General features: G+C 47.9%; 2 protein-coding genes across 16 annotated transcripts in view; one reads left to right on the top strand and one right to left on the bottom strand.

Moving 5' to 3' along the window:
- The window catches only part of LOC133116186 (peripheral plasma membrane protein CASK-like), a 195,707-nt gene that overhangs the window by 31,971 nt on the left and 138,234 nt on the right, over positions 1–25,502 (bottom strand). For 4 of the 14 annotated variants that reach the window (XM_061225491.1, XM_061225485.1, XM_061225489.1 and 1 more), the window contains exons 6-13: positions 18,646–18,748; positions 14,367–14,545; positions 13,278–13,400; positions 12,243–12,326; positions 11,431–11,530; positions 9,728–9,745; positions 7,328–7,449; positions 6,514–6,591 (exon numbers count right to left, since the gene is read on the bottom strand). In XM_061225491.1, the coding sequence (XP_061081475.1) occupies positions 6,514–6,591; positions 7,328–7,449; positions 9,728–9,745; positions 11,431–11,530; positions 12,243–12,326; positions 13,278–13,400; positions 14,367–14,545; positions 18,646–18,748 (807 nt within the window). Of the gene's footprint in view, positions 1–1,503; positions 1,679–6,513; positions 6,592–7,327; positions 7,450–9,727; positions 9,746–11,430; positions 11,531–12,242; positions 12,327–13,277; positions 13,401–14,366; positions 14,546–18,645; positions 18,749–25,502 lie in introns of those variants that run through there. The other 10 variants (XM_061225493.1, XM_061225490.1, XM_061225484.1 and 7 more) reach the window with 5 other exon arrangements.
- On the top strand, positions 19,547–22,465 carry LOC133116189 (probable G-protein coupled receptor 34). Of its 2 annotated transcripts, none has more exons than XM_061225502.1 (2): positions 19,547–19,788; positions 20,183–22,465. In XM_061225502.1, exon 2 carries the CDS (start codon positions 20,216–20,218, stop codon positions 21,371–21,373), a length of 1,158 nt encoding a protein of 385 aa, XP_061081486.1. In that variant the 5' UTR covers positions 19,547–19,788; positions 20,183–20,215; the 3' UTR covers positions 21,374–22,465. The 2 variants fall into 2 exon arrangements, with proteins under 2 accessions (XP_061081486.1, XP_061081485.1); XM_061225501.1 differs by having other exon boundaries at positions 20,180–22,465.

Raw genomic sequence — 25,502 nt, 5'->3', positions numbered from 1 at the left:
CTGATTTTCCTGAACAGCTTGCTGCCGTGGTGTCTTTTCCCTCGTGAAGATGTTTTTCAACAAATTGGAGATTTGGACTGTGTCGTCTCCTAGACACGACACTGGTACAGGACTTCACTACCAAGAAGAAGTTTATATATAAAAAAAAAAAATAATAATAATAATAAACGAAGTAAATTAATACATTTTTCACGGTAGAGTATTCTTTCAGCTGGTTCACTGTGTGACAGTGCCGGATACAGTAATCATGAGATGCAAGAACAGCTTACAGGCTCTTATAAAAGCCACATCTAACCACACAAGGGCAGTACATTGACCGAGTGTCCACTCAATCAGCCTGAGGCCTGTAACTTCTATCCCACAATCCACTGGGGCACGGTGACGCCAGACTGGGCCCTGCGCGATCACACTCGAATAGGAGAATAAAAAAAATCTACTAAACGCACATACAGTAAATCCTCAAATTGTGTCCGGGATTCTATTTGAAGCCGGCCCCCAAATACAGGCCTGGGTAATATTGCCTACAAGTAGGGCTATCAGTCCATGAGCACTAGAAGACATTGTTTCGATTTAACTCGATGAAATAAAAGAGCTCTTCTTAATATTTTATATTGTTGGTTGGTTTAATACTGTTGCCAATGAAAAGTCGTTGTCCTACACCATGGGTCTCCAACACGTTGCTCTCAAGCTACCAGTCGCTTGCCGCCCGCAAGGCTTTTGAGCCTACGAATTTAATTTCGGCTACTTGGCTACGCAATAAGTTTTTCATGTATTTACAGCAAAGCGCACGTTCAATGAATGAATGAAAGCGGCTTCCTTGGCTCGCAATAAACAGACGGGTGGAAATCCCGACACTTTCAACTACATAAAACATAACAGTGAACCATCAAATACCCCCCAGATTTCAGTGCCCATCAGTCCCAACATTTAGCAATAGAATCAAACAGTCCAAAAGTAAATTAAATCCCAAACCAAAGCGAAAATCTTTTGATAGCCTACCGGTATGCTGCTCCAAAGGAAACGCATGTCTCACAATAAAACGCACTTTAGGAAAAAAAGATCCTTAACTTGCTGTTATCTACGCTAATTTGTTATTGTTCATGAAGGCGTGTCTGGCAAGTTGTTATTTTATGGATTCTGGACTTGCATGTGATTTATTGTGTTTGAGAATATTTGCAATAAACTAAGTCTGTTAAGACTGACACTATGACTTACCAAACGGTGTTTCCTGATTAGCCTACACTAATTGATTTCTGAACGGTTACAGGAAGTGCTGAACAGTGTTGGCCCACTTTAAGTGTAGCCTTTTACTTTATTTCTAAATAAAATAAAATTCTACAACAGAAGCCTAATAATAAATAAAGGCCTGCCTCGAATACAAGCCTGCCCCAAATAAAGGCCTGTGCTTTGTGCAGCCTAAGTAAATAAAAGACCCCGGACACAGTTTGAGGATTTACGGTAACTACACATTCAGCAAAGAGAGACTTGCATTACCCGACTCACATTCTATTCACACACAGTCCGTTTCTGCAGCTGGATATTTACCGCAGTAATGCAGGGAATGTACTTTTTGCGCTCAAGGCTACAAAAGCAGTGCCCTGCCTGGGAATCAAAGCTGCATCATCAAACCATTGTCCCACGCTGCCACATCCACATGGTTGACGGGACGGGAACCAACATTAAAAACACTCGCATATGACGAAACGCACAGGAAGCAATAGTGTTTTCTCAGAAGAGAAAAACGTCAACATTTCACACTCTGCTGAACACACTTCCCCACACTCAATCAACCCCCTGAACAACACCGAGGGAAAAGGATTACAGCCATAGATCAGTAACCCAGAGCTGAAGATATACCGTCCCTCTGGGCATATAGAGCAGAACCACCAATACAGGTACTGGAGAATGGCTGCCAGCCACAAGACACGTTTTATTGGATTCTGCTTTGTTAGTATGACACGGATAAAAGGAATACTGCCTTTGCCGTTCACCTGACAACTCCTCTTGGCTGCCTAAGCCGTGTGTACCAATCGAGCAAAGATTGGGTACTGAGACCATATACAACATATCTCAGCAGCAAGCAAGCTATCAAAGCAAGTCCCTACTGCTGATTCAGTTTGGCTAAGAGGTGGATAGTAGCCTTCAGAGTTAGCAGGATAGCTAGCTAGATAGCCAATATTCCTTTTTTTGGGAAGAGGATGCAAAGCATTTGCTGTATCAGTTTTTATTTTTGTCCTGTCGAGCCTGGCGGTCTGGCCTCCTTGGTCAGAAGTTAGTTTATCCGCTAAGCATCCAGGGAGTTTTCATGGGTGCCTTCTGTATTGATGGCATTAAAGTACACCCGTATCTTGGGAGCATTTTTCTGTTTGTGCTCAGATACTGAGGCTGACAGGTGGGTCTGGCAGGCTTGTGGCAGCAGTCGAGGCAAAGAGTGGAAAGCAGACCATAGTAGAGAGGAGTGACTGACAGAGCACTACTGCAGCAATACCCTGCACTGCAAAAAAACAAAAAAGAGATCAGTCTCAACAAGTAGTTTAGTCTTACATTTACAGTAGACTTAAAGGGCTGTTTTCACGGACTGAGATTAAGCTTAGCCCTGGACTAAATTGTATGGAGAAACCGCATTTAAAAAATTTTTTGTCTAGGACTAAGCTTAATTTGTGTCTGAGAAACCTTCCCAAAATCTTATTTCTCTTTTTAAATCTCTTACTAAATATTGCTAATGAGATAAGACAGTTGAACTAATTTCTAAATTTGCCAAAGGGGTTAGAAAATTGCACTTCTTCAGCAAACGGTAACCTTAAACAAAATCATATTTTTTATGGTTGAGAGAGAGAGAAGAAAAAGATTTTAAAAGATTTACAAAGTTACAAGACAAAAACACTAGACATAACCGTTTTTTTTGCAGGGTACAGACCACAAAATGTGCTCCATAGTGCTCCCACAATGCACTGCAGTTCTTCTTGCTTTGCTCACTACTCCTGATGTCCTGATGGTAGCCAGTTAAAAATTCCCAACAGGGGAGTCTGTGCATTGCATTGCGTAGGATGGCCGATTCAGAACCCACACAGGAATCCCCCTGTTCAGCTTTCTGCAGCGATCCAACCTCTATCTGTAACCCCCCAGTGCATCTTTCTGCAGCGATCCAACCTCTATCTGTAACCCCCCAGTGCATCTTTCTGCAGTGATCCCACCTCTATCTGTAACCCCCCAGTGCATCTTTCTGCAGTGATCCCACCTCTATCTGTAACCCCCCAGTGCATCTTTCTGCAGTGATCCCACCTGTATCTGTAACCCCCCAGTGCATTTTTCTGCAGTGATCCGACCTCTATCTGTAACCCCCCAGTGCATCTTTCTGCAGTGATCCCACCTCTATCGGCAACCCCCCAGTGCATCTTTCTGCAGTGATCCCACCTCTATCTGTAACCCCCCAGTGCATCTTTCTGCAGTGATCCCACCTCTATCTATCTGTAACCCCCCAGTGCATCTTTCTCTAGTGATCCAACCTCTATCTGTAACCCCCCAGTGCATCTTTCTGCAGTGATCCCACCTCTATCTGTAACCCCCCCAGTGCATCTTTCTGCAGTGATCCCACCTCTATCTATCTGTAACCCCCCAGTGCATCTTTCTCCAGTGATCCCACCTCTATCTGTAACCCCCCAGTGCATCTTTCTGCAGTGATCCCACCTCTATCTGTAACCCCCCCAGTGCATCTTTCTGCAGTGATCCCACCTCTATCTGCAACCCCCCAGTGCATCTTTCTGCAGTGATCCCACCTCTATCTATCTGTAACCCCCCAGTGCATCTTTCTCCAGTGATCCCACCTCTATCTGTAACCCCCCAGTGCATCTTTCTGCAGTGATCCCACCTCTATCTGTAACCCCCCAGTGCATCTTTCTGCAGTGATCCCACCTCTATCTGTAACCCCCCCAGTGCATCTTTCTGCAGTGATCCCACCTCTATCTGCAACCCCCCAGTGCATCTTTCTGCAGTGATCCCACCTCTATCTGTAACCCCCCAGTGCATCTTTCTCCAGTGATCCCACCTGTATCTGTAACCCCCCGGTGCATCTTTCTCCAGTGATCCCACCTCTATCTGTAACCCCCCAGTGCATCTTTCTGCAGCGATCCAACCTCTATCTGTAACCCCCCAGTGCATCTTTCTGCAGTGATCCCACCTCTATCTGTAACCCCCCAGTGCATCTTTCTGCAGTGATCCCACCTCTATCTGTAACCCCCCAGTGCATCTTTCTGCAGTGATCCCACCTCTATCTGTAACCCCCCAGTGCATCTTTCTGCAGTGATCCCACCTCTATCTGTAACCCCCCAGTGCATCTTTCTGCAGTGATCCCACCTCTATCTGTAACCCCCCAGTGCAACTTTCTGCAGTGATCCCACCTCTATCTGTAACCCCCCAGTGCATCTTTCTCCAGTGATCCCACCTCTATCTGTAACCCCCCAGTGCATCTTTCTGCAGTGATCCCACCTCTATCTGCAAAAACCCTCCTTGCTTTCCCTGTCTGAATAAAGACAGAAATACCAAAAGAGGAGAGACTGCCCACTCTCATTAAAAAACATTATATCATCTGAATGCATCACAAACACAGACAGACAGACAGACAGACAGACAGACAGACACAGACAGACACACACACACACACACACACACACACACACACAGAGTGGACTCTTTTACAGCGCGATTCTGCACAAACAATGCCGCCGTAGTGCGAGTCACTGTATCATCTTACCTTCCTTCAAAAAGCACACACTTCCACCTGAGGCTTCATTTCAAAGGGCTTTAATTCGGCGAGGAGGAACCACTCGCGCTTACACACTCGCCGGTGCTCTTTAGCGGATTTTCAACGGCAAGTCTTTAGAGCCAGACTACTAAAACAGCCCACCGTGAAAACACGTCGTCAAAACAACGCAAGTATATCAAACTAATGACTTGCCATGCTCGGAGGAACTCATTCACAGGCTCCCGAGAGCCTGGCATTACATAAAACGAAACGTGAGGGAAAAAAAGAACTGGGAGATCACGCATGTGTAGACGGCAGCTGTGAATGGCTTCTTGTGCAGTGCGGCTCGACGGAGCCACGGAGCTGGAGAGTGACAGGTTCAGCACATCCGTGCGAGGAAAAGTCTATTCCCCACACTGTGTTCTTCAGCCCTTCTGGAAACAGCTGCTAAATAATCGCAAACTGACTTCTGCTTGCGGCCTACATCAGTGATTGAACAGTTTAAGTACAGAGTACAGTGCATGGGAACGGTGCATTCTGCTGGTCTTAAAAAAAATAAAAAAAAATAAAAAAACCCCCCCCAAGGCCAGTTCTTCAACCATGACTGTACGCTACACTACAACTCACTACCCAACATCTCACTGCCCAACAACATCAAACAGAACGGGTCAAAGATCTGCCACAGGAAACCCTGCAACCCTTAGCAACCCTTCGTGGTTTTACGATCAAAACAGCGTACGACTAAAATGTTATGAACTCAACGTTGTGATGTCGATGTCAGGGGCCACCACTGGTGATTGCAAGCGATGGGGTTCTAGAACACCGACTCCAGAAACACATTCCAGAACATTCTAAAAACACATTCAGGGAAAAAACCTACTCTTAAGCACAGGCAGTGCACAGGGCCAGCTCCGCGGACACAGATTTAAACCTAGTTCTAGACTATCCATCCATCCATCCATCCATCCATTATCTGAACCCGCTTATCCTGAACAGGGTCGCAGGGGGGCTGGAGCCTATCCCAGCATACATTGGGCAAAAGGCAGGAATATACCCTGGACAGGTCACCAGTCCATCGCAGGGCACACACACCATTCACTCACACACTCATACCTATGGGCAATTTAGACTCTCCAATCAGCCTAACATGCATGTCTTTGGACTGAGGGAGGAAACTGGAGTACCCGGAGGAAACCCACGCGAACACGGGGAGAACATGCAAACTCCGCACAGAGAGCCCCCGGCCGACGGGGATTCAAACCCAGGACCTCCTTGCTGTGAGGTGGCAGTGCTACCCACTGCACCATCCGTGCCGCCTAGTCCTAGACTAAATACAATTTATACAAAAACTGAACTAAGCTTAATGTGTGTCTGCGAAGCTGGCCCGCAGTGCTAACCCTGGCTGAGGAGCAGACTGAAGAGCTCTTTCCTGGCAGGGTTTCATGTGGACAGGCAATCTCTGCGTATAGCAGAACTACATGGTAACGGCAGAATTGGCTGAAAAGCATGTACATCGGAGTGGGCAGCCTGGAGCCTAGAGGCCAAGGGACACGACCGGAAAGGTCGGTGTTTCAAACCCTGGTGTGGCCACAATAAGTAAGATCGGCACAGCCGTTGTTGAACCCTGCGTTGCTCCCTAGTCTAATCAACTGTAAGTCACTTTGGATAAAAAAACGGCAGCTAAATGAACTGTAATGTAATGTAAGGGAGTAGGGGAGAGCAGAGCGGGCTGGGCTCGGGGGGGTGCTCGGACAGGGACAGACGGTGCTCACCTCTTTGGCTCTCTGCACTGCGTCGCTGGGGGGGTTCCGTATTTGCGGGGAGGACTTGGTGTTGATCTTGTCGTACAGCTGAGACAGGCCGGGGGGGGGGGCGGACAGTCAGACACACGCGTGTGTAAAGCCCCTGCGTCAGATATACTGTGCTCTGTGCTCCGTCCAGCAGGACTTTGTGTTCAGTGAATGGTGCCAATAAATTACAGGAGACAGGGGCAGGACCCCTCTCTGGAAATTAGCTGAGACGCTTATTTCTCTTACAACTTACTTATCAATATTGTACCACACACACACTCACAGTACGGGAGTGTGTGTGTGCGTGTGTGTGTGTGTGTGCATGGTATGTGTTTGGTGTGTGTGCATGTTTGTGTGCGCTTGTATGTGTGTTTATGTGCGTGTGTGAGAGAAAGAGAGAGTGAGTGTTGGTGTGTGTGTGTACACATGCAGGTGTGTGTGTGTGTGTGTGTGTGTGTGTGTGTGTGTACACATGCAGGTGTGTGTGTGTGTACACATGCAGGTGTGTGTGTGTGTGTGTGTTGGTGTGTGTGTGTACACATGCAGGTGTGTATGTGTGTGTGTGTGTGTGTGTACACATGCAGGTGTGTGTGTGTGTGTGTGTGTGTGTGTACACATGCAGGTGTGTGTGTGTGTTGGTGTGTGTGTGTACACATGCAGGTGTGTGTGTGTGTGTGTGTGTGTTGGTGTGTGTGTGTACACATGCAGGTGTGTATGTGTGTGTGTGTGTGTGTGTACACATGCAGGTGTGTGTGTGTGTGTGTGTGTGTGCGGGCGCTGTGACCTGCTCACTCACATCCAGCAGGGTGTGGAGGTGCTGGTCCTGGAAGACGCTGTGCAGGAAGTCCAGGTCCTTCTCACTGCAGTCAGTCAGAGCGTGGATCTCCTCCAGACTGTCCAGCACCTGTGAGACTGCCCCTACACACACACACACACACACACACACACACACACACACACACAGACACACACAGACACACACAGACACACACAGACACACACACACACACACACCCCCACACACACACACACCCCCACACACACACACACACACACAGACACACACACAGACACACACACAGACACACACACAGACACACACACACAGACACACACAGACACACACAGACACACACAGACACACACACAGACACAGACACAGACACAGACACAGACACACACACAGACACAGACACAGACACACACACACACACACACACACACACACACACACACACATACAGACACACACACACACACACACACACACACACACACACACACACACACACAGACACACAGACACACACACACAGACACACAGACACAGACACAGACACACACACACAGACACACAGACACACAGACACACACAGACACACACAGACACACACACACAGACACACACAGACACAGACAGACAGACACTCACACACACACACACACAGACACAGACAGACACACACACACACACACACACACACAGACACAGACAGACACACACACACACACAGACACAGACACGCAGAAACAGACACACACACAGACACACACACACACACACACACAGGCACGCACAAAGGCACGCACACAGGCATGCACACAGGCATGCACACACACCAAACACATACCATGCACACACACACACATACAGACACACAGACAGACACAGACATGCAGACACACGCACGCACACAAACAAACACACACACACACACACACAGAGCTGTCAGAACAGAGACCCCTCCCTTGGCACAGTACTGCATAAGTCTGCATAGTGCATGACGGTTTGAGGTGAGGGTAGGACTGCAATGAGGAGGGGCACTCAATCCATGTCTGAAGACCTGGTGAGGTTCACACCTCAACTCCAGTAGAAGACAAGGCTAAATCACAGCACCTAACAGGGCATGAATCCAATGCAAGTGCCATACTTTAGTCACTAGATGGAGTACACCGTATACTGTAACTAAAATGCCATTTCATAATCTAAACATTCCTGTTAGAGTTCAATGGAAAAACGTATTGGCTGAAGGGAGCTGGACATCTTCAAACAAAACGCATATTTAACATCTTTCTCTTCTATCTCTTTTTTTAACCAAAAGTGGAAAAAACAAAACTGGTAGCTTAAAAGCCAAACCAAAGCATAGTAAATGTGGGGAATTTACCCTCCCATAGTTGAGAATGACGTTTAGGATAAACGGATGGAAGTTGCAGTACTTTTAACATTGCCTTCTACTGCAGGTTTGCAAAACAGCAACACGACAACACGAGCAAAAACGACATGAGGGGCGTCGCACGGTTAATAATGTAGACCACACGCAGCGCGAGACCACATCCGTCCCAATGACATGGCAGCCCTTCACATGCACTTAGGAAGGGGGGGGGGGGAGGCAGGGCACACCGCATCGACAGGGTGACGTGAGTGCATGGCGGCGCGGAGGAGCACAAGATGGAGGACGCGGCGGCGATGGCTGAGGTGATCTCTGGATGCCGTAAAAGTGCGCGACAAGGGCCGATCCGTTTCAGGATTTCGTTGGTGCCGACTTCGGGGTCGCAACGAACTAATTGGCTCAATCGCGTCTTATTTGTGTCTTGTGTGAGTACGGGCCACAGCTGCAGACTGTGTCTCCTCCTAATGACTTTGCTGTGCCCGAGTGCAGGCTTGGACCAGGGTACTTTATAGAGCCGTCAGCAAATTAAACACAAGCTCAACGGGTCGGAACAAAAACCAGTACTCGGACCGGCCCCCGGGAACGAGTGCATCGGAGACCTCTGAATGCTTCTGGTCTTCTTTGACAGGGCCGAACACATACCCCCCTGTGCGCTATCAGTAGGCCCCACTGAGTGCTGCAGAGACTGTGTGGCCCCTTTGGGAGGCCCACGGCGAGGTAAATTTGCAAAACTTTTGGCCCTTAACCCTGCATTGCTCCAGGGGAGGATTGTCTCCTGATTAGTCTAATCAACTGTACGTCGCTCTGGATAAGAGTGTCTGCTAAATGCCAATAATGTAATGTAATGTAATGAACAAACAACAACACTCTACCGCTGCTATTGGTTTTGTCATAGTACGACATCACAGAGCACACTAAGGTGTTAAAGGTGCGATTGGTTGATGGGAATGGGGTGAGGAGTTGGAGGTGTTTAAGAAATGGCACACAGTAAACTTCAAACCCAACAGCAGCATCGAAATACCTACTTTCTACAGCGAACAGTCCTAGAAGAAGGGCAGCATTTAGACAAACAACAAATATTTACACATACAATAAATAAGAGATTTAGCAGGCACCAAGAAAAGCTTCACTAAACCAATAAACAAAACATGCAAAAAAGACATGACAGAGTTACTTTCTGTAGATCGCAGCATTTTAACAAACGAGGAGCAACGGTGTGCGTGTGCGCCGTGTCTTGCATCACACACAGCAACACAGGCAAACCACATTTGCACTCAAGTTCGGAAGTTACTTCCTGATTTTTTTTTAGGCAGCGACTTTGGGGGCAGAATGCAGTCGTCACTCACACAACTGAGCCGTGCATGAACGTAACAGCCGTCAGGTCTCTGATGAGGGGCCCCAACCGTATCTAGCGGCAGTGCGAACGTATACCAGACCTTTATTCGCCCTGAAAAGGATGACATTGGCTCAGGTGGTAAGAGCAGTGGTCTGACAGTCGGAGGGGCTGGCCGGTTCGACCCCACCCTGGGGGGGGTCAAAGCATGCCTGAGCGAGACACCTAACGCCCAATTGCTCCTGACGAGCTGGTCGGTGCCTCACATGGCAGCCAATCGCCGTTGGTGTGCGAGTGCGTGCATGAATGGGTGAATGTGAGGCATCAATCGCATTGAACTGAGTGCTTTAAAAACCCAGTTCGCTTTAGGGAACTTAAGGGTGTCGGAGATGGAAGTGACGCAATGCAGATTTACTCAACTCAAGTTCTGGTTCACCATAGTGCACCACAGTGGATTTTTAGATGGTCTAGTTAGACACGCAACCACACAACTTGGGCAATAACCACACAGTACCTGCTTTGGCCTAATTTACGCAGGATTTCTAGGATTTCTATCTGGATTTGATTAATGTTTATACAAACATTAAATGAGATTAGAAAGGTCAAGGCAGCCACAGAACACAAAGGTGACAGGATAAAGGGCACATCTTTACACCAGCCACAGAGCAGCGCACTGACAGGACATTATTGGACCACTCCAGAATTATTGGCATCCTTGGTAAATATGCACAAAAAATACTGTGAACTAAAAAATAATTACTGACATAAACATGTGTAAAGTAGTGTGCTATATTAATCCTTCAATGGCATCAACCAAAGTCAGCAAAAGGGATCTGCACCCAGTACTCCGAGTAGGGGTCTGAAACTCCAGTCCTGGAGGGCCGCAGTGTCTGCAGGTTTAACTCCAGTCCTGGAGGGCCGCAGTGTCAGCAGGTTTCACTCCAGTCCTGGAGGGTCACTGTGTTCACAGGTTCAGTGAGTTTCATCCGGAGGGATTCCTTTAAGTCACTGATTGGCTAAAGAGCCCACATACCCTGTACTCTGGGCCTTATTTGGCTGCTGATTGAAAGGAAACCACAAATCCCAGCAGACACTGCGGCCTTCCAGGATTGGAGTTTGACACCCCTGCCTTAAAAAAAACAGGAAGTGAAAACCTTTGCCTCAGACAGAGGAGGGCTTGCTCAATCGACCCGGAGCATTTCCGTTTTCACACACGGAGCTATAAAAAGGTTAACCGGAGATGGCGTCCCTTGAACCTGAACATGTGGAAGTCTGAGCACTGAAGCGTTGCGAAACACAAACAGATGTTTCCTAATGCTTGTGACAAGGCCAGGGGTGAGGGGGCGGTCGCCACGGCAGCCGCGGTCGGACTGCAGACGCAGGTGAGGGGCTTACCTGAGGAGGTAGGGTCTTCAGAGTAGTCAGGGAGCTCCTCAGGTGGGTCTCCATAAAAGGAGTTGAACTTGTGGCTGGAGACGGCAGCTAGCACTGCCCCCTAAAACAATTTTAGAAAACGGCAGAATATTCACCCCCCTCTTTTAGGGGAGATAGGGGGTCTGTCGTCACATGGGGTCCGTTGTAACGTTTTTTTTGGGGGTTTCTTTTGCCTGATCAGAAGCAAGCTAGCCTGCTATACATCACACTGTACACCCCTATACACATGAAACTAGATATCGTCTTAGATTTTGGATATCGTAATATCGTGATATGGCATAAGTGTTCCTGGATTTGAAGGCTGCATTACAGTGAAGTGAAATTCTTCTGAACACACCGGACTGTTCCAGCTGTTCCATTATTGGCCTTTACCCACTTAGTTATTATATCCATATTACTGATGATTACTTTTTTAAAGATATTTTTTAGGCCTTTTTCAGCTTTATTGGACAGTATATAGAGACAGGAAGAATGGGGGCGAGAGAGAGGGAAAGACATGCGACAAATTGTCAGACGGTCGGATTCGAATCGTTGACGTCGCGGCTCGCAATGAGCATGCGGTCAGTGCTCTACAGGCTGCGCCACAGAGACAAATTGCTGCTATACTTGAAACTGTTTACCGTTGATATTGCACATTTCATTATTGTAGGCCAGGCTTAAACATGCTATATTGTGATACATATCGTTATCGCGATATTAAATTACCTATATCAGGATGGAAGATTTTGGCCATATCGCCCAGCCCAAATTGTGGGGCCATTGAATTCCCTCACCTTGAGCTTCCTCCGGGCGTTGAACTTCCTCAGCTGCTCCACCGTCTCCGGGAGGTGGATCTTGTAGGCGTAGCGGTCCCTCTCCTAAACGGGACGGCACCGTCAGCCAACCGCAAGCCCCACGCGGGAGCGCACAGACGGCACGCTCAGAAAGACAACGTGGTTTCACCGCATACCCCCGAAATGACTGCACCAGACACCGGGCATGCAGCCGGGAGAATACCGTCCTGGGTTTATTTTCTGTGCATCAGCAGTGTCCTGGACCAATAATCTCTGCTAAGAAACCTTTTTTACAAGTAAAAAAGCTTAAATATCGTGTTTTACAAATAAAATTTGTTTCTTTTTCATTGTAAACTGACGTCTGTGCTCATCTAGTTCCTCCATGAATGTGCACACTTGGTTACGAAAAATTCCTGCTATAATGTAAGATTTTTTAAATGTACATTTCAGCAATATGGTTAGATAAATCACACACACACACACACACACACACACACACACACACACACACACACACACACCAGGGACCTTCTTGCTGTGCAGCTGCACCAACATCCACCCCCCCCCTCCCCCCCAGGCACTGGCCCAGTGCCTCCATATCGTCCTTCCAATAAACCCCTACGACAGCGCTCCCAAACTCGTAGCCACGGAGGGCCATGTGTATTATGCAGGTCTCCATTCCAACCAATGAATGCCGCCTCAATCGTTTCCAATGACTCACTAAGCACATTAAACTGCATTAAGCATGCATATAAGCGACGGCTGTTATTTAGACAACACAAAATGCACTTTCCACTTAATATACCTTATGGGCAAACCTACAGCCACGATTCAGCAAATAAACAAACAAACGACTTACAGTACAGTATTTAATCAGGATCTGAGGCTGGAATTTAAAAAAAAAAACCAAAAAAAAAAAAAAACCTGCATACACACGGCCCTCCGTGAGCACTGGGGGGTTTGGGACCGCTCCCCTTTGGGCTTGGAACCCGCGACCCCCCCGGCCGCCCCCCCCCCGCCCCCCTCTCCACGCACCTTCAGCCAGGGGTGGTTGAGGGCCTCGTACACGGTGATCCTCTCGGCGGGGTCCAGCATCAGCATGCGGCGCACCAGGTCCTTGGCGCTCTCCGAGATGTGGCTCCACTGGCGCGGGTTCATCTTGGGGGCACAGACAAGAGGTGCGCCGCGCTTTGAGAGGGGCGTAGCGCCCCGGGGACTCTGAGCCGCGGGGCGGGGGGGGGGGGGGGGTGGGGGGCGCCAACGCACTGCTCTGCTCTCACCGCCAACCCAGCGAAGCTACGACTACTCAGAATAACCACTGACATGGGGGCCACTGACATGGGGGGGGCGTATGACGATCGTTCGCCGATCTAATGAGGTCACAAACAACCGTCAGAGGCCATATGCTTCTGGGATTTAAAAAAAGACAGAAACATATCACTTGTATCCACCGATTGTTGATGGTAACACGGCCCGTGACAGCAGTTATTGTCATTATGCCTAAAAAATTTATTCTTTTATACAGCACTGTGCAGAAGTCTTAGGCACCCTAGACCTAGTATAAAAGAGTACATTTGAGATTTCCAAATATTCATTTTTCCAAAAGATTAAATTTTACAGAGACATTTTGTATTTAATTTAAAAAAGTAACACATTACTGTAAGCAATTGACGACTTTTTACATAAAAACTCGATCAAGGCTGTCTGAGATCAGAAGCAAGGAGCCGACCAAAGTCTGCAGAAGAACTCTGGCAAGAACTGCAGGACAGTGTTGGCGATCTCAGAGAAGTGATGCAGTTTTAACGCCGAAGGGTGGTCACAAAAAAATATTGATTCGATTTGGTTTTTAACTATTCTGCCAAATTACAAAAAATGTAATGTAAAATGTATAGTATGTTTATTTAGGACCTTCCACTGAATTATTTTCAAAAGAATCTTATCTGTACAGAATGTTATACAGGTGCCTAAGACTTATACACAGTACTGTATATCGTGCAGCCCTTATGACTCATGCTGCCCATGACGGCCGTGACGGGAAGTGGCAGAGGGGTGAGGCTGGGCGGAGAGAGCAGACAGTGGTTCCGCAGCCCACGGCTGAGTGGAAGAGTTATGTAAATCAACTACTACCTTGTAGCGGCCCTTGATTATGGCTTCGAACAGCCGCTCCTTGGTGCCGTAGAAGGGCAGGCAGCCGCTGAGCAGGATGAAGAGGATGACCCCGCAGCCCCAGACGTCCACCGGCTTCCCGTACGGCTCCCGCTTCACCACCTCCGGGGCCATGAAGTGCGGCGTGCCCACGCGGCCTGCAGCAGGAGAGCGCACACAGGACATGAACGCAGAACAGGAACACTTACACAGGACAAAGAACACTAGCACAGTACATGAACACAGGACAAAGAACACTAGCACAGTACATGAACACAGGACGAAGAACACTAGCACAGTACATGAACACAGGACGAAGAACACTAGCACAGTACATGAACACAGGACAAAGAACACTAGCACAGTACATGATACAGAACATGACCACAGAGCAAAGAACATTAACACAGAACAGAACTGGAACACAGAACAGGACAGGAACACAGGACAAAGAACACTAACACAGTACATGAACACAGAACATGACCACAGGACGAAGAACACTAACACAGTACATGAACACAGAACATGACCACAGAACAGGAACACAGAACACTAACACAGAATATGAACATAGAACACATTACATTACATTACAAGGCATGTAGCAGACGCTCTTATCCAGAGCGACGGACAACGAAGTGCAGATCAAACACAAGTACAAGTGCGAAGAAAACCTGAGAGGACAGTACAGTTCCGAGTCCTAGTGTAACCATACAGATACAATCAGAACCCTTGAAGAATACACAAACTTCCAAACTAGCATACCACAGTTGGCAGCTAGAATACCCCGAGTACAACAGTACAATAGATAATACAAAAAAAAAAACCCAAAAAAACCCCCCCAATATATATATATACAACTATATAAGTGCCATTACAGTCTATGGCATATATAAGGCTAATCATGGTGGTGAGTTAGGAAGGGAAAGGTGTAGCCTGAAGAGATGAGTCTTCAGTCTGTACTTAAGAGGTCAGAGACTCTGCCGTTCATTCCACCACCGTGGGACCAGGACAGACAGCAGTCGTGAGCGTGAAGTGCAGGTGTGGCGAGGGGGAGGCGCCAGACGGCCCGATGTGGCAGAACAGAGGGGTTTTGCTGGTGTATAGGTCTTGATAAGTGACTGAATAAATACAGGGGCTGATCCCTTAACTGCCTGGTACGTGAGCACCAAAGTTTTAAATCTGATGCGAGGCATAACAGGCAGCCAGTGGAGGTTGCTGACCAGGGGGGTGACATGTGAATGTCTGGGAACATTGAATACCAGATGGGCTGCAGCATTCTGGATCAGTTGTAGGGGACTGATGGCAGATGCTGGAAGGCCAGCCAGCAGAGAATTGCAATAGTCCAGGCAGGACAGGACCATTGCTTGGACAAGGAACAAGGAACAGAACACAGGACCAAGAACACTGACACAGCACATGAACACAAGAACATGAACATGAACATGAACATGAACATGAACATGAACATAAGAACACTAACATGGAACAAAGAAGATGGACACAGAACATAAACACACAACATGACTATAGAACACAGAATATGAACACAGAACATGAACAGAAGAACATGAAAACATGAATCTCTCCCACCATCCACTGTCACCTGTCGGCGGAACCTACACCACCTGTCTACCTCCACCCTCACATCTACAATCCTCTCCTCCCTACCATCCGCGGAGTCTTTCTCTCGACTGTCTCCTGACGAGGCTGCTACAACCCTCATGTCCTCCCTCTCATCTTCCTTTGACTCTGTGTCCCCACCAAACTTGCTCGGGCCTCCCCCCCCCCCCAGTCCTTGGCTTTCTGATGCTCTACGAGCGGTCCGAACCAAACTGTGGGCAGCGGAGAGAAAATGGAAAAGGTCCTGTCTCCCCAGTGATATGGCTTCCTTCCATGCCCTCCTATCACCTTTCCATTCCTCTGTCTCTCTAGCTAAATCTTCCTTCTTTCATTCAAAAATTAACGCGCCCGCCTCTAATCCCCGCAAACTGTTTTCAACCTTCTCCTCTCTTCTGGCCCCCCCTCCCCCCACCTCCCTCATCACTCACACGACTTTGTCTCCTTCTTTGAAAAGAAGGTTGATGCCATTCGCAATTCCTTCTCCTCACCCTCCCCACCCTCTCCCCCTGCTGACCCTCCTACCTTCCCCAACTCCCTAGCCTCCTTTTCTCCCCTCTCTGACTCTGACACTTTGAAACTCCTTACATCCCACCGCCCAACCACCTGTCCTCTTGACCCCATCCCCTCTCCCCTTCTATAATCTAACTCTAATGACATTCTGCCTTTTCTCTCCTCTCTAATCAACACCTCCCTCTCTTCTGGCACCATGCCCTCTTCCCTGAAGAGGGCCAGAGTCGCTCCCCTGCTAAAAAAACCTACTCTTGACCCCTCTGCTCTGAACAACTACCGGCCTGTCTCTCTTCTTCCCTTTCTTGCTAAAACTCTGGAATGGACGGTCTGCTCCCAATTGTCCACTTATCTCCTCCACAACAATCTCCACGATCCCAACCAGTCCGGCTTCAAGAGTGGTCACTCCACTGAGACCGCCCTGCTCGCGGTCACTGAGGCACTCCACTCTGCTAAAGCTAACCCTAACCCTAACCCTCTCCTCTGTCCTCATCTTCCTCGACCTTTCGGCCGCCTTCGATACAGTCAACCATGAGATTCTGCTCTCGTCGCTGTCTGGGATGGGTGTCACAGGATCTGCACTCGCTTGGTTTTCCTCCTACCTCTCTGGTCGCTCCTACCAGGTGACTTGGAGGGGCTCAGTCTCTGACCCTCACCCCCTACAAACTGGAGTCCCGCAGGGCTCAGTTCTTGGTCCTCTCCTCTTCTCGCTATACACCATGTCTCCTGGTTCTGTTATCTCTTCCAATGGCTTTTCTTACCACTCATAGACCGATGACACCCAACTCTTTATTTCCTTCCCCCCCGATACCCAGGTCACCACACAGATCTCTGCCTGCTTGGCTGATATCTCTGCGTGGATGACTTCCCACCACCTGAAGCTTAACCTTGCCAAAACTGAGCTTCTCTACATCCCTGCTAAGTCCTCTCCGACAATCGACCTCTCACTGACTGGTGAGGACTTTGTAGTTTCCTCCTCCCATACGGCAAAGAATCTTGGGGTGACTCTTGATAACTGCCTCACCCTGGCTCCACAAGTATCCTCCACTGCCAGAACCTGCAGGTACTTCCACTACAATATATGCCTTATCCGTCATCTCCTAACGGAGAAAGCCACCCAGCTCCTAGTCCAGGCGCTTGTCATTTCCCGCTTGGATTACTGCAACTCCCTCCTAGCCGGTCTCCCAGCTTGTGCCATTAAGCCCCTCCAGCTGGTCCAGAATGCTGCAGCCCGCCTGATCACCAGTCAGCCCAGGTCGGCTCATGTCACCCCGCTCCTCATTGGCCTCCACTGGCTTCCTATTGCCGCAAGCATCCGATTCAAGGCCCTAGTGTTGGCATTTCAGGCTGCTAAGGGGACTGCCCCACCTTACATACAATCCTTAATCACTCCCTACTCCCCAGCTAGACCATTCCAGTCTGCCAGCTCTGGTCGCCTTATGGTTCACTCTCTACGAGCACCTGGTGGTCGAGCTGCACGTTCACCCGTTTTCCGTTCTGGTTCCTCAGTGGTGGAATGACTTGCCTACCACTGTCAGGACAGCAGAATCCCTCCCCCTATTTCGACACAGACTAAAAACACACTTTTTCAAACTGTACCTTAGTCCTCCCTCCTGATTTCCCCCGCCCCCCTTTCTGATATCCCTATCCCTTCTTGTCTATGTGATGCTATAACTTGTGGAAGAACCTATGCACTTGTAAGTCGCTTTGGATTAAAAGCGTCTGCCAAATGACAAAAATGTAAAATGTAAATGTAACACAGAACATAAACATGAACACAGAACATGGACACGTGTGTGTGCAGGGTTCATCTCCACAAGAACACGCAAACAAATACATGTTCTCACAATTAGGAACCGCGCAAGCATGTTAAAAAAACAAAACTAAAAGAGGAAGTTGGGGAGATATTGATACTTTTTCATCTTTAAGATATTCATCATAAAGGCTGAACGAACGTGAAAGTTCACATGCAAATTGATGCAACAGACAATTACAAAATACTATCGCAGCACACATATGCCACACACTTACACAGCAGTAATTTGACCATGAAAAATGTTCCCCCAGAGGGCGGGATGGAATGTGTGTGAATGCACTACCAGAGTTCCCAGCATGCTGCTCATACCTCCAGCCACAAGACCGGACTCTCCCAGCTGGATGGCCACGCCAAACCCACCCAGCTTCACCGGGGCAGAGTTCTCTTTGGAAGCCAGGAGCACACAGTGAGGCTGAGAGAAAGAGAGAGAGACCGTGAAGGGGAGGGGGGGGGGGGGGAGCAGAGAGAGAGAGAGAGAGAGAGAGAGAGAGAGAGAGGGGTGGTGGGGGTACAAATAGACAGAGGTGTTAGCACACATAGCATCATCAAATGAGTTGCCAGATCACACATTGGATCACCGATGCCATCAATACACCGGTACATGACTGGTTTAGAGCAGACTACCCAAGGTGATAATATTGGAACACTATTCATAAGCAGAAGTTGTAATCGTACTATTCACGGTCGAATAGGGCGTTTCCTTAATTTGGCAGATGCGGCTCGGGCATGCAGCATATACATCCCGTCACTCACAGAGCGAGGGTCTCCAACTACGCGTCTAAAGGGGTCGCGCAGTCGAGCGCGGGCCCTGTTGCCGTCAGTCAGGACAAAACATTTTAGTCGTTTGCCGCAACTTTGTGCATTTCCACTTCCTCAAAGTTTGAAAGTTTGAAAGATAACAGCCAGTCAATATTCAGATATCCGCACCACAAACTCATTGCGTGATGACAAGAATATACCAGGGCGACAAATTCAAATGTAACTTCCAGTCATTAGTAAAGTGAACTTTTTTTAAATTTTAATTTTATTTTATTCTTTTAAGTACTGAGAGACTTTGCCTCAGTGATCTAATAAAGAAAGAGCCGTGCGGTTTAAAAACAAAAAAAAACAAAAAAAATGTGGTCACCACTCTTCCTTCCTCCTCTTAACGCCTCGTCGACACTTTTCACCGAGTGCTGCGCACAGCTGCATGGACAAACGGGGGGAGAGAGAGAGAGAGAAAGAGAGAAAGAAAGAGAGAGAGAGGTTCGAGGAAAGCGTCCGCCGAGCTCCACACGCCCAGAGACGGACCTGGAACGGCGTTTCCGCCACAGGCGAGGAAAGTCGTCGCCCAGGTCACGCCGGTCCATACGCGGACGAAAAGCTGCGGGTTTCGACTTCACGAATCGTCCCGAACGCTCGATTCTCGGCCGAGGAGTCGAAGCGCACCCTCAAATGGAAATAACTCTGCAGGTGAGTTTGCTTCACCGTGTGCTCGTGTCTGTGTGGACTGGTTGAAGATACTGGGAATTATGAAAAAAAAAAAAACCTTTCCTGTACTGATATAGTGTGATATGCGCTTTGTCCTAACTGTAAAAATGACAGGAGATTTTCAAACGCACAGATGTGCAGGGATAGGATGAGTAGACACCAATGAACCATGGGGGGGGAATCGGTGGGGGCAGACGGCCAGACAAACTTTAATCCAGTTATGAATCGTCTAGCCTTGCTGAAGAACAGGCATCTTCAGGTGTACGAAAAGCAGGAGATGGAGATGTTCCACGCTACGGTTTCATCCTTCCGTTACATTATTAATTGGGAATTTATTTGAATTTTTATTATAATTTTTTTCATTCTTATTCAGAAGGACTGAAGATCTCCGTAATTTGAAAGCAGCAGCATGGCGAACCTCGCCTCACCCAACTTCACCGGCTACTCCTACGCGGTCACATCAAGAGCCGCGCTGGCCCCCGTCACGGGCCCCGGGGACGGCAACCGGACCTGCCAGATGGACGAGGCCGCCCTGAGGGTCCCGCTGATCGTCTTCTACTCGCTGTTCTTCGTGCTCGGCCTGGCGGGAAACGTCCTCGCCCTCTACGTCTTCCTGAACGTCCACACCAAGAAGAACTCTGTGCGCGTCTTCCTCATCAACGTCGCCGTGGCGGACCTGCTCCTCGTCGCCTGCCTTCCCTTCCGGGCGCACTACCACAGTCAGCACAACCACTGGGCGCTGGGCGCCACCTTCTGCAAGGTGGTGGGCAACATGTTCTACGTAAACATGTACGTCAGCATCACCTTACTGGGGCTGATCAGCATAGACCGCCACGTGAAGATCCAGCGGGCCAGCGCCAGGTCCAGGATCCAGAACAGTAGGTGGAGCGTCATCGTCTGCACCTTAATCTGGGCCTTCGCCATCGCCTCCGCCATCGCCCTGATCTCCAAGTCCGAGGGCAACGAAGAGGCGGGCAAGTGTTTCCAATACAAGCAGATAAAGGGGTCCAAGGGCAAGGCCTACTTCAACTTCTTCATGGTGGGGGTCTTCTGGCTGGTGTTCTTCTGCCTCATCGGCTGCTACGGCAAGATCGCGCTCAGCCTGCTGGCGGCCTCCCGGGACAAACCCGACCTCCCCAACGCGCACAAATACAGCAGGACGGCCAAGAAGTCCTTCTTCGTCCTCTTCATCTTCACCGTTTGCTTCGTGCCCTACCACGCCTTCCGCATCTTCTACATCCTCACGCAGATCGGCGACACGTCCTGCTACTGGCAGATGGTGGCGGACAAGACCAACGAGGTGGCCCTGCTCCTGTCCACCTTCAACAGCTGCCTGGACCCGGTCATGTACTTCCTCCTCTCGGGCTCCGTCCGGAAGGCCACCTTGCGCATTCTGGGCGACGTGCTCCACCTGCAGGACAACACCGAAAACAGCTCCACGACCGAGTTCCCCAGGAGCTCCCAGTACCTCTCCACCCCCAGGCCCAGTCTCAGCCAGATCACGACACTCCGCGTTCAGCCCAACTCCAGCTCCACCTTGGGGCTGCCGCAGCTAACGCAGGACTGACCTTCTTCCCCGCAGGACACCTCAAAGGGCGACCGCAGTTACGGGGGTTGCGTTGTACATAATAATATGGATTTTAAAGGTACAACAGGTCATTTGAGACTTCTAGCGGTCAAGAGAGGAACAGCAGCAACAAAGACCCTCAAACCACAACACTGTTTATCCCTCCCCCTTCTTTGTAAACGGGCTGGCGTTGAAACGCCATTGGCTGTGGCAATCGGAACCAATTCCGGGGCCATCAAACTGTATTATTTTGAAACTTAAGGACTATGAACACAGGCAGAGGGTGAGTCAACATGTCAGTGAGCCTTTTTACATCTTTATTTTTATTTTTTTCCATGAGAAAAAATACAAAAAAACACAAAACAGGTCAGGAGGGGGTCACAACATATACAATAACACTTAGACTTACAACATACAATAATACAAGGAGAGCAGGGCATCTACAATAATCATTCCTTGTGGGCTAAGAAAAGTGTCAATTTTTCCACAAAATATTTCTCCTTTGACTTTTTGTAGTCTCACATTATAGGTCAGCTGCTCCATTCGATGCAACTGATTCACAATATTTATGAAAGTGTCCACCGGGGGACAGTGAGCCTCTTTCAATGATAGAAATGGATTTACAAAGATCTTGTAACAATATTTTAACACCAAAATCTCACCTATTGTACTTTTTTTTTTAAAGTAAACATAATGGAACACGTACAGGACAGTAGGGGCCTAATCTTAAAATTGCCTAGCTAGGGCGGTTTGGAATAACGAGCTTTAGAAGATACGCCCTGAGGGAGAGTTCACAGTGGCAGAAAAGCAAATTATGACAGAAAGAGGTGTAATAAATGTGCAATTCCCTGTGAGCTTCAACTGTGTAAACAACAACATGGCTTCAAGTCACGGAGATTAGGAGCACAGATAGTACGGCCCGGGTTAAAACGGTTCTACATAATGGGACATTTGATTTGTCACTGAATTTGTTTTACCAGAACCACTGGCAATCAAATACAATAGAATGACTTTCACTCACTCACTCACTCACTCACTCACTCACTCACTCACTCACTCACTCACTCACTCACTCACTCACTCACTCACTCACTCACTCACTCACTCACTCACTCACTCACTCACTCACTCACTCACTCACTCACTCACTCACTCACTCACTCACTCACTCACTCACTCACTCACTCACTCACTCACTCACTCACTCACTCACTCACTCACTCACTCACTCACTCACTCACTCACTCACTCACTCACTCACTCACTCACTCACTCACTCACTCACTCACTCACTCACTCACTCACTCACTCACTCACTCACTCACTCACAGATAAAATAGCATGAATGAAATTGAAATACTTGAACAAATAGAAACAATCAAATTACACGGCCTACCTTACAGTGCATCTCATCACACAATCCTGATGTAGCCTGATTATATATAAATAAATGTCAATATTCAACAGCGTAATTACTTGTGTGTGTTTTTTCATTATGATGGGAGAAAGCTGTAAGACAAAGAGGGTGGTCAGCAGATGACTTGTCAACAGTGGGGCGCCGGAGGGTCTTCATGTTAAGGTACACACACCCTTAGTCCAGATAAATCAATATACGATCAGTGACCACTTTATTAGGTTGACCTGTACATCAGCTTATTAATGCAAACATTGACTAAATGCATAAAAGCATGCAAATGTGTTTCAGCTTCTTCCCCAAAATGAGGAAGAAATGTGATCTAAGTGACTTTGATTGAATGATTGTTGGTGCCAGACAGGGTGGATTGAGTAACTTCAGAAACTTCTGATCACCAGGGATTTTCACGCATAACAGTCTCTAGAGTTTGCAGAGAATGGTGTGACAAAAACAAAAAACATCCAGTGAGCAGAAGTTCTGCATTTTGTGAGAGTGGTCAGAGGAGAATGGCCAGACTGGTCAAAGCTGACAGGAAGGTGACAGCAATGCAAATAACCACACATTACAACAGTGGTATGCAGAAGAGCATTGCTGAACATACAACACGTCAAACCTCTAAGTGGATAGGCTACAGCAGCAGAAGACTTAATACGTCTAAAAAATATGTCTAATAAATACCTAATGAAGTGCTCACAGTGTAAATATGAGCACACGCCCACAGAGACCACAGACACAGACACACACACAGTCATTATTGGCATTTGGCACAGTCATTTCAATATAACCAAACAGTCACCAAGTGAGAGCAGCAACATCCAGTAATAGGTACAAGCTCCTACGCAGAAGTGCCACAGGCCACAGAAACGCTGGCAGTCCAAATGTACAGCGTTATCTAACGGGACATCTTAAAGGCACAGAGCAACGGCGCCCTCTTCCGGCAGGACATGGAGGGGAAGTGGCCCCTCTGCAAGGCTCATGACAAAAGATTGCAACAGCCCGGCGGCGTTCGTTAGCCGACAGGGTTTCAGTGAATCTAAGGCAGAGTGCACCTCCCGCGTCTCAGGCGGAAACACACGCTCATCACTGCCAATGCTGGCGAAGAGGGGCCAGGGCTTCAAGAACCAGGAAGCTCAACGAAATGAATCCGAGTTTGAGAAAGATGCCTCAACACATTCATTACAAGCAATTTTAGTGAAGTAAATGGCCTCACAATGGACGATATGAAAAGCAATCCGTTACAGTTTAGTAAGCCGTTCATTGGGTAGACTCGTACATCGTCTTGATGATCCAAATATTTAATCAGCCGATAATGTGGCAAACAATTAAATGCATAAAAACATGCAGACATGGTCAAGAGGTTCAGCTATTTTTCAGACCAAATGTCAGAATTGGGTTAGAAGAAAAGTGATCTAAGTGACTGTGACCGTGGTATACTTGTTGGTACCAGACAGGGTGGTTTGAGAATCTCAGAAACTGCCGATCTCTTGGGATTTTCACACACAACAGTCTCTATAGAGTTTGCAGAGAATGGTGCGAAAAACAAAAAAATATCCAGTGAGCAGCAGTTCTGAAGGCAAAAGCACAGTGTGAATGAAAGCAGTCAAACCTGCCAGGAAGGTACGCAAATAACCACACATTACACATCAGTGGCACGCAGAAGAGTGTCTCTGAACACACAACACCTCAAACCTCTAAGTGGATAGGCTACAGCAGCAAAAGACCAATACGTCTGAAAGATTAGTCTAATAAATACCTAATAATGTATACACCATATGCAAAATCAAAAAAGGGGCACAATTCAAGATAACGCATGCTCTGAAAAGACTGAGCCCCGCTGAACTCCAGATGAACTCGATGTCTATTCCTTTCCTGAGTGTACTGCAGGCAGGAAGAAAAAAAATAAAAACAATAATAAAAGAGCATGATGATGGGTGTAATAACACAAAACCTCCAGCTTCAGTGACATGCAGACCAGACACTGCTCTCTCACCACGAGAGGCCGAGTCGACCGCCTCACACACACACACTTCTGCTTTACTGAGCAAGCATAAAACCGGAGGTGATCGGAAGGAAAAAAGACAATGGTCACTCCAGCAACGCTCAAGACGCAGACTTTTACATTCCTCACTATGTCGACTTGGAGGTCAATTAATATGGAATATTGCACATCCACTCGACGATAAATCTCCACCACCTAACACAGTTCAAGCACCCCCCCCCTGAAACTCGCCATCGTCACACACCATGCGATTTCCGCACAACGTTTATTCAACAACAGCAGTGCCATTATATCTGCGACCAGCAAACACGCGGGGTGAACGATGCAGCTAAAAACGACAAGAAAGTGCAGGATAAAAGAAGAGATCCACCTGTAGCCACAGCTTCCTCATCTTAAGCCCCTCCTCTTCCTCTGAAGCATGGAGTGCACACTAATGCACGCACCGACACACACCACATAACAGCACAGTGCTACAACTGGAACCAGGGTAAGCCGATTCATTATATAGTCTGTTCATTCTCAGTTACATTTTATAAGAACTCCAGCACATGCTGTGAATGCAGTACATAATTATATATGCATTACATATATATATATATATGTGAATATGTATGTGTGCGTGGTTGTATGCATGGTTGTATGAGTATATAATGTATGGATATATGCATGTATACACACAGTATGCCAACATGTACAGAAATATATGCATATTGGCC

Source organism: Conger conger, chromosome 17, assembly GCF_963514075.1.
Source record: "Conger conger chromosome 17, fConCon1.1, whole genome shotgun sequence".
NCBI classification, from domain to species: Eukaryota; Metazoa; Chordata; class Actinopteri; order Anguilliformes; family Congridae; genus Conger; species Conger conger.
This window is presented reverse-complemented; position numbering and strand designations above follow the sequence as displayed.

Bases quoted from the DNA above. Each gene is read 5' to 3' on its own strand.
- LOC133116189 (XM_061225502.1), top strand. From the start codon at position 20,216: ATGGCGAACCTCGCCTCACCCAACTTCACCGGCTACTCCTACGCGGTC.